At 37.9% G+C, this 12,925-nt stretch overlaps 1 protein-coding gene across 1 annotated transcript in view; it reads right to left on the bottom strand.

The window, feature by feature from the left end:
- The window catches only part of LOC103510599 (solute carrier family 35 member E1 homolog), a 7,346-nt gene extending 3,112 nt beyond the window's left edge, over positions 1-4,234 (bottom strand). Inside the window, exons 1-2 of the mRNA XM_017444640.2 lie at positions 3,691-4,234; positions 1,754-1,824 (exon numbers count right to left, since the gene is read on the bottom strand). Of these exons, the coding sequence (XP_017300129.1) occupies positions 1,754-1,824; positions 3,691-4,006 (387 nt within the window). The 5' untranslated portion in view covers positions 4,007-4,234. The remainder of the gene's footprint in view (positions 1-1,753; positions 1,825-3,690) is intronic.
- Positions 4,235-12,925: the final 8,691 nt, after the last annotated feature.

The raw sequence follows: 12,925 nt of genomic DNA, 5'->3' as shown, positions 1-12,925 counted from the left end.
GTCTGTCTGTCTGTTCCCATAGAAGGACTTATCCAAACCTGGTCGACCTATATATCAAATTAAAGGTCTTTTTACCAGGAACACGAAAATGGTGGTGCAAATTTTGTCCAGAAAACCATAAAGCCAAAAATCCAAAAAAACTGGTTTTTGGGGGATTTTTTTCACATTTTCTCACACAAATGAGCTCTGATCTTGAAATTTGTCGTGACGACCTATGAACTCAAAGCGAGAAAGTTTTAGATAACACTTCAGTCGTTATTTCAAGACCGGTTTCAGCGTCATCTACGTTAAGCTACGCCGAGCAAGGCCAATAAATGGATGGGTGACTTAAACATTATATTCGTAGTTACATATTACGAAACATTAAAAGGAAGAACGGGCTCTAGTCTTGATTTTTTTCACGAGAAAACGGCTCGACCGATTTTGATGAATTTTTTTATGGTTGTTAAGCGACGACCTATGAACTCAAAGCGAGAAAGTTTTAGATAACACTTCAGTCGTTATTTTAAGACCGGTTTTAGCGTCACGTATGTTAAGCTACGCCGAGCAAGGCCAATGGGGTGACATAGGCTACTTAAAATTATCACATTTCATCCTGATTCAAAATGGCGGCGGTTCAAAGTTATGTCTATTATGCTGCTCTGTGGGACATGTCACAGGGAGCGCGTATCGCGACCGTGTGTGTGTATGTGTGTGGTGTGTGGGTGGTGGGTGTGTGTGTGGGTGGTGGGTGTGTGTGGTGTGTGGTTGGTGTGTGATGGGTGTGTGTGTAGATGGGTGGGTGTGATGGGTGTGTGTGGTGGGTGTGTAATGGGTGTGGTGTGTGGTGGGATGGGTGTGTGGTGGGATGTGTGTGATGCGTGTGGTGTGTGTGATGCGTGTGGTGTGTGTGGTGGGATGTGTGTGATGGGTGTGGTGTGTGATGGGTGTGTGTGTGTGTAGATGGGTGTGTGTGATGGGTGTGTGTGTGTGTGTGTGTGTGTGGTGGTGCGTGTGTGATGTGTGTGTGGGGGTGTGTTTGTATGTGTGTGGTGGTCCCGTACAAAGGACGGGTCAACCACTAGTTTGATATATAGGTCGACTAGGTTTGGACAAGTCCTTCTATGGGGACAGAGTGACAGACAGACGACACCGAAGCGAATACAATAGTCCGTCCCTTATACCTTTTTATTACTATTGTTATAATAATAAAGGAAGGACGGACTAAAAATGAAAAAATCTGGTGTGAACATCACACGACTTTCCTTACATCCTTATCCTACTGAATGATGCTTATTTGGGTGTTCTCCTACCGTAACTTTTACAATATCTCTAACTGTTCAGTGAATTTAGTCAGTAAAGCTGAAAACCGCCCAAAAGCGGTCAAAATATACATAACCGTTATTCTGACGTTAATGAGAAGTACTTTTTTACTTTCCTCATCCTCCAGGAAGGAAAGTAATGTCTGGTCAGTTTTTAGTGCCAAAACACGTTTTGAGGTCCCTAGAGCCTAAATCCAAAGTTTCAGCCATTGGTCCGTGTGTATGTCTGTCTGTAAACAAAATATCTCGAGAAGGGTAATGTATTTTGACCGCTTTTTGGCGGTTTTTGACCGTTTTTTGGCGGTTTTCAGCTATACCGACTAAACGGTTAGAGATATTATAAAAGTTAGGGTATAAGAACAAGAACACCCAAAATAAGCATCATTCAATAGGATAAAGAAAGTCGTGTGATGTTCACTCCAGATTTTTATATATTGGATTTTTTCTATTACCTTGGTTGTCTGCTTTTCTCTCAGTATCAATCTAGAAAGAATGACTGTAAACAAAGGCATAGTTGCTTTCACTGAAAAATAAAAAGACAAATATTAGATTATTCATTCAATTCTTCTTCTTCTTCTTCTCCTCCTTCTTCTTCTAAATCCTATTCTTCTTCTTCTTCTTCTTCTTCTTCTTCTTCTTCTTCTTCTTCTTCTTCTTCTTCTAATTAAGTAAATAGTGAATAAAACGTAAACAAGTTGTTTTTCTTGAAGAAAATTGTATGAACTTTTTTAGTAAAGCACTGTCCTGAATGTACAGCAGTAAGTAAAGAAAATCAGGTTTGGATAAGTCCTTCTATGGGGACAGACCGACCGACCGACCGACAGAGTGACAGACACCGAAGCGAATACAATAGTCCGTCCCATATACCTTTTTATTACTATTGTAATAATAAAGGAAGGACGGACTTGTGGTTGTTAAGAAGAGTACTCGGGGTGACATAGGCTACTTGAAATTTTCACATTCCATCCTGATTCAAAATGGCGGCGGTTCCGTGAAGGAAGAAAATGGCCTAATAGACCCGTTTTTGTCCTCTTTTCACGAGAAAACGGCTCGACCGATTTTGATGAATTTTTTGTGGTTGTTAAGAAGAGTACTCGGGGTGGCATAGGCTACTTAAAATTATCACATTTCATCCTGATTCAAAATGGCGGCGGTTCAAAGTTATGCCTATTTTGCTGCTCTGTGGGACATGTCACAGGGAGCGCATATTGGGACCGTGTGTGTGTGTGTGTATGTGTGTGGTGGGTGGGTGTGTGGGTATGTGTGTGTGTGTGTGTGTGGTGGGTGTGTGATGGGTGTGGTGTGTGTGGTGGGATGGGTGTGGTGTGTGTGTGTGGTGGGATGGGTGTGGTGTGTGTGTGTGGTGGGATGTGTGTGATGGGTGTGGTGTGTGTGTGGTGGGATGTGTGTGGTGTGTGTGGTGGGATGTGTGTGATGGGTGTGGTGGATGTGGTGTGTGGTGGTGGGTGTGTGATGGGTGTGGTGTGTGTGTGGGGGTGTGTCTGTGTGTGTGTGGTGGTCCCGTACAAAGGACGGGTCAACCACTAGTTTTATCTATATAGCTACAATTAAAAATACAAAATATATATTAATATCTATATCTAATGGCAGTAAAATAAATAGGATTCATACATAGGATTACACAGAAGACATTTTTTCAAAGCAGGACATTTTTCTAAATCGTAAATTTGTCCAACATTCGAATAGTTAAACAACAATAAAATTGTTGATATGAAAGGATGCTTAGGGAAAAGAATCAGAGTGAGGTCTACATTTTGCAGAACCACTAGTTATTATGTATTTTAATTTTGCAAAATCATTTGTTTTGAAAAAAAATAAATTTTGCAGAACCCCTAGTTATTATTTATTTTAATTTTGCAAAATCTTTTTTTTGAAAAAAAAAAAAAAAAAAATCTAGTACAAAAATAAATAAATTTATTTATTTACATGCTAAGCAGCAAGGCCATGTATGAAATAAATAAGTAATTAAAAAATTTTGTGAGTAGGTAGTTCCTTTTTCTGAGTTGAAACTCAATTAAATTTTAAATCTTGGATTGAACACTTCAACAGCCTAATTGCCTATTTTATTATTATTATTATTATTTTTGAAATCAACTGATCAGATAAGAGGCAAACTAAAATCAAGTTTAATCATAAGTTGTGGTCCCCAATAAGTTATGTGATGTTACATTCAAAATGTGGAAGTATCATGGGGTTGGCAAGCAAACCCAGACACTGGCACTGAGGGTTTGACAAGTCCTTTTGGAACTAACCAATACGGACAGGGTTACAAGCTGTGTAGAACCAGCTATTAGAAATTAAAACACTCCTAAAGCAAGTAGGTATCTTTTTTATATGAAACAGGAAGTTTACAAATGACCCTACTCACCAGTGTGTGCGTATGATACAGGTACTTTCCATATGCTAACATGAGTGAGTACAGATGCAATGAATTTTCCTAGAGCCAAAGGTACAATCAATTTGAAATAGTAAGACCAGGTCAGATCAATGTATTTTCTGATGCCCCACATATTGAAGAATACTTCAGAATACAAGGTGATGGATAAAAGTTGAATCATAGTTACTGTCATGGGATATGGGAAGTCACTGAGCAACATCTTGCCGATGACATTGTTGCTAGAGCTGATGACATACCACAGCAAGCACAGGATCACTACACTTAGGATCTCTTTCGTCTCAGCCATTTCTTTGCTATCTTGGCACTTAGAAAAGCTTTACCTTCTCTAGTTGGACATCTCACGACTTTAACCAATTCATAATTTGTGATCTGCTTGAAGCCTCTACCCAGCTACCCACCCAAAATTAGTTGAATTTTAAGTTTTCCTGATTCTAATTTGACTGATAAATATTCTGATTTGACTGATTTCTGATGATGGATGATACTATCAGTTTTATCTCAGTCTCAGTGTTGTCAGATGGCTTCAGTGAAATTATACTAGATTCGTGCTAAAATTATACTAAAATTTGAAAAATTATACTAAATCATCAAACGACCGCGGACCGCGAAATTCAAAAAATCTTAGTACTTTTGGTCCATGGAAGTTAAGCAACGTCGAGCGTGGTTAGTAATTGGACGGGTGACCGTCTGGGACCTACTCTTACGACGTGATGTTGGCCTTTCCCAGAGAGAAATGTAGGCCAGAAAGTATAGCCACTTGATATGCCACTTTGATTTTTAGTCCGTCCTTCCTTTATTATTACAATAGTAATAAAAAGGTACAAACCGTTCCAGAGATATAGGCCCTATCTGATCTGACAACTTAACTGATGTCTCATCTCCCCCCACACACGATCAGATAACTTCATCTTAACTTCATCTCATGAGATAAATATTATGAAATTTCAATATCCATGAGTTCATCAGATAAGTTGAACTGTACAAAGGTTTCAGTCCATGGGGGGAAAAGCAAAAGTGATGTGGGCCTTGATCTATTTGTCTGCTCTCTAAGTGATATTGTAAACATCAAATTGTGATACACACCCACACACGATAAGTTTTAACTCATGAGTTCAACTCATGAGTTCAACTCATGAGATAAAACTCATCGTGTATGGCTGGCCTAAGTGATATTGTAAACATCAAATTGTGATACTTAATCTAGTCTCTTTCTATTTTTTTTTTTTTATTTTTTTTTTTGTTTTTTTCACTTTCTTATAGGTAGGTAATTTAATGTTAGATTTGTACTCCTCAATTCTCTGTATTTATGTAGTCAGTTTTTTTCATGTTTAATGTAGGTAGGTAGTCATTTTTTTTTTATGTCTTAGTATTCTAGTGTAGGTAATATTAATATTGTAAAATGGGATCTATATCCCGTAAATTCAAAAAAAAAAAAAAAACTTCGACCCCACCAGGAATCAAACCTGGAACCTCCGGCGTACGAATGCAGTGTGATACCCACCCGGCCAGAGATAACACATCTTCCAATCTATTTAACCCTTCACTGGTGAACGTCTGCGTAATTTCGTCCTGTCTATTGTAGAATTTTAACTAGGAAATTCTTTAAAATGTGGGGCCTACATTAGGATTAGTGTCACACACGTGGTACCGCTCCCCTATCCCGAATAAAATTTAGTTAGGCAAAACGTTTTTCCCGTGATTTGATAAATTTTCCGGCAAGTTAATTAGTTCACGCCATGTCCCCTGCATACATAGAACGTATACATAGAACATACATAGAAAGTACATAGAACATTACATTGACATAAATACATAGTTTACATAAAACATAACATGGTTAACGTATAGTCAAGAGCTAAAATTTCAGGAGAATTTCCATTTTCATTCCTTTAGACCCGTTGTACATTAGAAGCGTAGACAAGCAACTTTTTGTAGTGCGTAGTCTCTGATCTTGAAATTTGTCGCGACGACCTATGAACTCAAAGCGAGAAAGTTTTAGATAACACTTCAGTCGTTATTTTAAGACCGGTTTTAGCGTCACCTATGTTAAGCTACGCCGAGCAAGGCCAATAAATGGATGGGTGACTTAAACCTTATATTGGGAATAAAGGGAGAACGGGCTCTATAGTCTTGATTTTAAATCATTACATGAAAGTAAAATCGAAAAATCAAATCAAGAATAATAATAAACTGAATATTAAACAAATTAGGTAGGTACATATAGGTACTGATTTTCTTTAATCACTATCGAATAAACTAAAGGCTAAAAAATTCCCGGAGGGACGGACCCAGCTTGTTACTATTGTAATAATAAAGGAAGGACGGACTAAAAAGTCGAACAATGGCCAATAAATAAATCAGGGGAAAAAATCCATTAAAACGGATTAAAATTTTAATACTTCCCTGGGGTTCGAACCCACGATTCCATGCTTGAAAGATTTGTATTATTTGTAGGTATTACCAATTCCTATCCGAGTTTTGTAGAACCCGCCTAAGTATATCACCAACAAGGGGAAAATGGGGAAATTCCCACGAGATTCTTATTAGAAATTCCCACAAAAAGTCCCTCTCGTTTACAACTCGGTTAGGAAATCAAATCTCGCGTCCCTATTTTATTACTACATTGTAATAATAAAGGAAGGACGGACTAATAAAGGAAGGACGGGCTAAAAATTCAGGGATTCCTGGGATTTTTTTGGGCTTTGTCTGGGACTTTTTGTGGTATTCCCGTAAGAACACTGCCCACAAGTTTTGAAAAATTAATAACGGTTAAACGGTCAAGAAAATTCATGATTTTTATTAGGTTAGTTAGTTACTGACAATTCTGACATTGGACAAATTTTATTGGATTTTGTAATTTGTATTTTGGTTGGAAGTTGGAATTCGAATGTGTGTTTGTGTTTTTCTTTTTTGTTTTCTTATTTGATGAGTGCGTTTTTGTTTTCTTAATTGTTTTCTTATAGTAAAATTTTCCATTGCTATTGTAAAAATTTCCATTGCAATATGAAGGTTGAGATGGAAACAGAAAACTATCATGAAATCAAAAATGATGCCCTACGCTTCATCAGAACTTATCAGAGAAGTAAGTAAGATGATAGCAATTCCTTATTAGAACCGTGATCTGTTGTTTTATTCATAACTAGTGTTTGACCTGTCCTTTGTACAGGACCACACACACACAGTCACACTTTGTGCTCTTTGACATGCCAATGGTTTGAGGATGTACTGCAGACATAAAAAGATAAAACAAGCTGGGTCTGTTCCTTCAGGAATTTTTTAGCCCGTAGTTTATTCAATTGTGATTAAAGAAAATCAGTACTTATGTACCTACTTAATTTGTTTAATATTCAGTTTATTATTATTCTTGATTTGATTTTTCAATTTTACTTTCATGTAATGATTTAAAATCAAGACTAGAGCTTGTTCTCCCTTTATTCCCAATATAAGGTTCAAGTCACCCATCCATTTATTGGCCTTTCTCATTTTGAGTTCATAGGTCGTTGTGACAAATTTCAAGATCAGAGCTCATTTGTGTGAGAAAATGTGATTTTTTTTATTTTTTTTTTCTCAGTAAAATTTTTTTTTCTCCACAAAAAAAAAAAAAAAAAAAAAAAAAAAAAAAAATATCGGACCTTTATAATTCCCAACCGTTCCCGAGATATTGACGTTTTCTTGTCCCCCCATAAGAAATACCCGGGGAACACACTTTGAGGCCAGCAAAACTTTTTCTACGTTTAATATTTTCTCTCACTTTCAGTTTTTGAGTCTTCATTTCTTCGAGACAAGACTCAGGGACGATATTAGTCTTCAGGGGCGAAGCCAAGGGAGCGCGGAGCGCGACCTTATGCACAAACCACGAAGCCCCGGGAGCGCGCAGCGCGACCGTTTCCTACTGACGGAGAATTTTTTTCTTACTAACATATTCTAAACCGTGGCGAAGCACGGGCACAACAGCTAGTTGTAATAATAAAGGAAGGATGGGCTAAAAAATATGTTTCAGAAAGAGCAGGTTTTCAGCTTTAAAATAAGGTGTATTGGAGTTTGTTATTATTTTTTATGCCATATTATGGGTGACTTTTAAAGATTACCTCTTAAATCACTTCCAACATTGATTGATTTGCACTGTTAAAATCTCTTGTCTGGGGTCAACTCCTACTTCTAGTGTCAAATATGGTTATGGTTAAATTGGTAAGGAATGTCAGTTTGTAATCATCCCTCAAACCGGTTCAAACCACTGTAGCAGCTGAAAAATTTGCCCTTTTAGAGATCCAAGTCAAGAACCTTAGAGTAGAGGTAAGTAAAGTGAACCTAACAGTTTGAGAATGTATTGCAGACATAGGTAAAGAGATCAGTGGCTCTCTTTAGAGCTCAAAATAAGATTGAACTGTCAAGAAATCAAAGAGCTATGACTGATTTTTAGTTCAACACCATAGAGAAATGGGCCTTTCATATGAGTTAAAGGGCACCTGGAGGTGGCTAATAATCAAGAATTGGCTAGGAGTGAAAGGGTGATACCAAAAAGAGTACGTAAAGCTAATATGGCCTCTAAAAGGGAACCAATAGGGCCCAAATGGGCCACACACAAGTCAATGTGGCATACTGGTTTTGCAAAAGAAGAGGTTGTAAGACTATGAGAAATTTATTCAAATATTGTCGATGTAATTATTTCCGCACGTTGCTTCAATGGTTTTGGTTGGACGAACCCATAAGTTCTAATAAGACCAGAAAACAGCTTATTTTCCGCGCTAATTGGATCATTGAATTTAATAGGTATATAGCTTGTTTTCTAGCCCATACGAATGGAGCAGGGCTTCAAAAATATCACAAAATTGGTTAAAATTTTTATATTTTAAGTTTTAAGGGGATCTCAATTTTGAAATATAAATTTTGAGCCTTGGTGGCCATCAGGGGCCGAAAGTCTAAATTTCATGTTTGGGTCTTTCAGTCATTTAAAGCTTGATTGAATTCACGTTAAGTAATAGGGAGTCCTTTTATTGTTTAGTGTCACTAATTCCTTGAGATAATAGTAAGCTTGGTTATAATAATTATGTCAATTGAATATTTCAGATGACTCTGCCAACAGAAAGGAGCTTAGGAATAAACTGAACCACTTGCAAAAAGTAGTGGGATGCTGCTCTCTAACCACTCAAGAAATGTTCATTTTGATGACTACCTTCCTCAAGAACATAGGTAAATATCCTATAGGTTAAACAAGGGAGCGCTAAGCGCGTCCGTATGCACACTCCACGAAGCCCCGGAAGTGCGAAACGCGACCTTATGCACAACCCTGCGTAACGAACACTCGAAGCCCTCAAGGGGGTGGAGGGGGCGAAGTGCGAGTAACCTTAATACAGGCTGGCCCAGCGTTACCTGACGATTTATATTTACCCAGTACCTACTTTGTTATATCTTGTCGTTGTCGTAGCTTGTTGAAATGAACATCACTGAGTTCAGAACTAAATAAGGTTTTGTTACAATATAATAAATTTTCAATTTCAATGTTTATTTATTAAAGTGAATGTACAAAACATAATATTTTTGTTTTTTCATGTTCAATGTTTATTTATTAAAGTACAAGCAGGCTCCGCCCGCTTGCGCGTGGCTGAGGCATCGCCGTATGTATAGAGGCATGGCCGTAGGTGATCGTAGCGTAACTTACCTATCGTACCGCACCTGACTATACTTGACTGTACCTAATCGTATCTGACTGTTCCGTACCGTATCGTAGCTCACCGCACCGTACCTGACTATGTCGTACCTGAACGTACCGTATCGTACCATATAGTACAGGACCTGACCGTAACGTACCGTACCTGACCGTACCATATCGTACCGTACTTAACTGTACCTGACCGTACTTGACTGACCCTAACCGTACCGTGCCGTATCGTACCATACCTTCTCTGACCGTAACGTACCGTACTGTACCGTTTTACCTGACCATACCATTTTGGCACCATATTATACTTTTATTCGTTTTCGTCCCTAATTTGGGCACCACTGCGAGTTTTGATAAATCCGTTCTTAGGATACCTTTACTTATTAAAAGGCAAGACAACTCATTATCTTCCTTACAAACTTCATGTAAATTGACCCACCCGTTTTGGCCATGGGTCGATTTTTAGTAGTTTTTTGGTCATAGTTTGGAAACCACTGCGAATTTCAGAAAATCCGTTCTTAGTGGGCCTATTCAAATCAAAAGGAAGCTATTCTCGAAGTTTCGTCGATTTTTAGTAGTTTTTTGGTCATAGTTTGGAAACCACTGCGAATTTCAGAAAATCCGTTCTTAGTGGGCCTATTCAAATCAAAATCGGTCCAGCCGTTTCGGCCGTGCGTTGATTATGAATGAATATACAGTGTGTATCACAAAGCTATGTCAAGCCGAAAATGGCGAATAGTACAGGTCAAGGGCTACAAAAAGGTAAATTGATGTAGGAGTGATGGAAAATTATTATTTTGTTTAGAAGAGCTAATGTAGAAGGGAGGTCCCACATTGACGTCTTTTTTTATCAGTACTTTTTTGTGGAGGGTAACTCTTGACGTTAATTTTTTAACACGAAGTGTTTTTTTTGGGGGGATATCACTATTTTTTGCTGTAGGTCCTTACCTACCTAACTTCATAGACATTTGGGAAAATAAATGAACCTAATTTTTAAATACCTAGGTACCCACGTAGTTGCCTCAGAAGTAAGCATATTCAGTATTTAGGTAATAAATATGATTCAGGCTAAGCTTGAAAAATAGAAAGAAAAAACCCGAAAGATATACCTATCTATTAGCATATTCAGTATTTAGGTAATAAATATGATTCAGGCTAAGCTTGAAAAATAGAAAGAAAAAACCCGAAAGATATACCTATCTATTTTTTTCTTCTATTTTTAGAGCTTAGACCATCCTAGACACAATAATTCCCATTTATGAGATCTATTAACCCAGGCAATTGGGCATGTTACGGCACTATTGTAGCAGTTGTTTCATTGCTACAAAAGCACAAAATAACAAGCAGGGTCCGTCCCTCCGGGAATTTTTCAGCCCGTAGTGATTAGAAAAAATCAGTACCTATGTACCTACCTAATTTGTTTAATATTCAGTTTATTACTATTCTTGATTTGATTTTTTGATTTTACTTTCATGTAATGATTTAAATTCAAGACTAGAGCCCGTTCTCCCTTTATTCCCAATATAATGTTCAAGTCACCCATCCATTTATTGGCCTTCCTCGGCGTAGCTTAACACAGGTGACGCTAAAACCAGTCTTAAATTATCGACTGAACTGTTAAAAAAGCTTTCTCGCTTTGAGTTCATAGGTCGTCGCGACAAATTTCGAGATCAGAGCTCATTTGTGTGAGAAAATGTGAAAAAAGTCCCCCAAAAACCATTTTTTTTTTCGCGACAAATTTCGAGATCAGAGCTCATTTGTGTGAGAAAATGTGAAAAAAGTCCCCCAAAAACCATTTTTCACGTCCTACCAGGAATATCAAATAAAATTTGCTTAAAGTTGAAGGGAAGTGGGAGAAAAGTTGAGGTCAAAATGCCGAAAAACGATGAAATTGTTTCGTGTTAATATAGGCCGGGCGGCGCTTCGAACTCTTGACGTTCGCGCGCCTCCCGGCACGCTTGATTAATCATCAGTTAAGCCTTTTTTTTAATCGGAGTTTCAAAAAAGTAAATAACCGCGCCGCACCTTGTACTATGACGTCATCGTGTACGGGAGTGTATGCCGTGACGTCAGAGTTTACCGTTAAATCTTAAACTTCGACTCAAATCGATTTATCTCTGGATCTAGTAAAGTCGTAAAAGGAAGAGAAAAATTCCCTTGTTCCTCATTTTTTCTGCTCTTTGATTTAGAAAACTCACACAAGTAAGCGCAACTGCTCTATTGTATGAACGTTGCACGCAATGTGAGTTCGTGTTGAACATGATATAGATTGTTTGTTGCAATAACACTCCTGTCTTATTTGCATTACAGTTGTCGAGTACAGTTGTCTGGGAGATTGGTTTGTGGATAAGAATCATTTCTTCGCTGTGGCCAATACCAAAGAGTCTCGGAAGGACGAAAAATTCCGCTGCTTCCTGAAGAATCGAGATGATGACTTGTATATTGGTGTGTCTATCACAGCCGAATGTTCTACGCTCAAGACTGTAGAGAAATCACCGGAGAGACTACACATCACACCGGTGAAGGCAGAAGTAGTAGAGCCCGGATGTCAGTTGCCACAGAATTTTAGCGGGGATTGGATTAACACCGCCAATATAGACGCGGATGTGTTTATTAATGAGACACATATCATAGAAACATATTACCCGGACGAGGGGAGATATCGGAGAACAATCTATGTGTGTCGGGAACAACGAGACTCTAGGTAATTGCTTACAGTCCTGTGCTTGTGCTGCTAAAAGTAAAAATACCACCTCATGGTATAAAACAGTTCTTATGGTTTTGTTTTATCGTTAGGTTACGATAAAATCGTTTTAGATTTACATAGAATTCACTATTTCGTTTATATCGTTTGACTCTCTTGTTATATCTTCTCAGTTTGAAGCCCAGAGCAGCAACTTTCTGCTTCAAGTTCTCAAGATACAATTTCAACTTTTGAATATAATCATTTTATTACTATTATTATGACCTTTATTTTCATCTTCATACAAGAACGGCACACACTGCCCATCTATCCGGGAACAAACAATGTTCCTAAGGATAGGTGGGTTGGAATTTTTTTAATATTATTACCTACCTCGGTGGTGTAGTGGTTGGTCAAGGCGCTCGCCTGTTACATGATGCCGTTTATTTCATTCCTTAATTCCCAGCCGTTTCTGAGATATAAGCGTGGTTCGCAAATCACGAACCACCCTGTATTGTCCAGGAAATTCTGCGGTCACTCATTCAAAGTTTATAAAAGTACAGATGTGGCATGTGGCCTCTGAATTGAACAATTTAAACATAGGTCATACAATGGAGCAGTCGCATTTGGGTTAAAATTATGAATAAAAGCTTTATTACAACGTAAAAAGTTGTGAAAATCCAAATCTGTGGTCAAAACTGCGAAAAAGTATCTCTAAAAGGTCGAAATTAAAATTTAATTTTCTTGTGGCGCTCACAAAAACACTCAACACTAAAATAAAATCTTACATAGAAACCCAGGTTCTCGTTTCTCCACAATTTCCATCTCTGAAGTATAAATAACACTTCCAAATTCTTGGCCAG

This window comes from Diaphorina citri, unplaced genomic scaffold (genome assembly GCF_000475195.1).
Source record: "Diaphorina citri unplaced genomic scaffold, Diaci psyllid genome assembly version 1.1 scaffold621, whole genome shotgun sequence".
In the NCBI taxonomy this organism is placed as follows: domain Eukaryota; kingdom Metazoa; phylum Arthropoda; class Insecta; order Hemiptera; family Psyllidae; genus Diaphorina; species Diaphorina citri.
The sequence above is the reverse complement of the archived record's forward strand: the minus strand, read 5'-3'. Positions and strand labels throughout refer to the sequence as shown.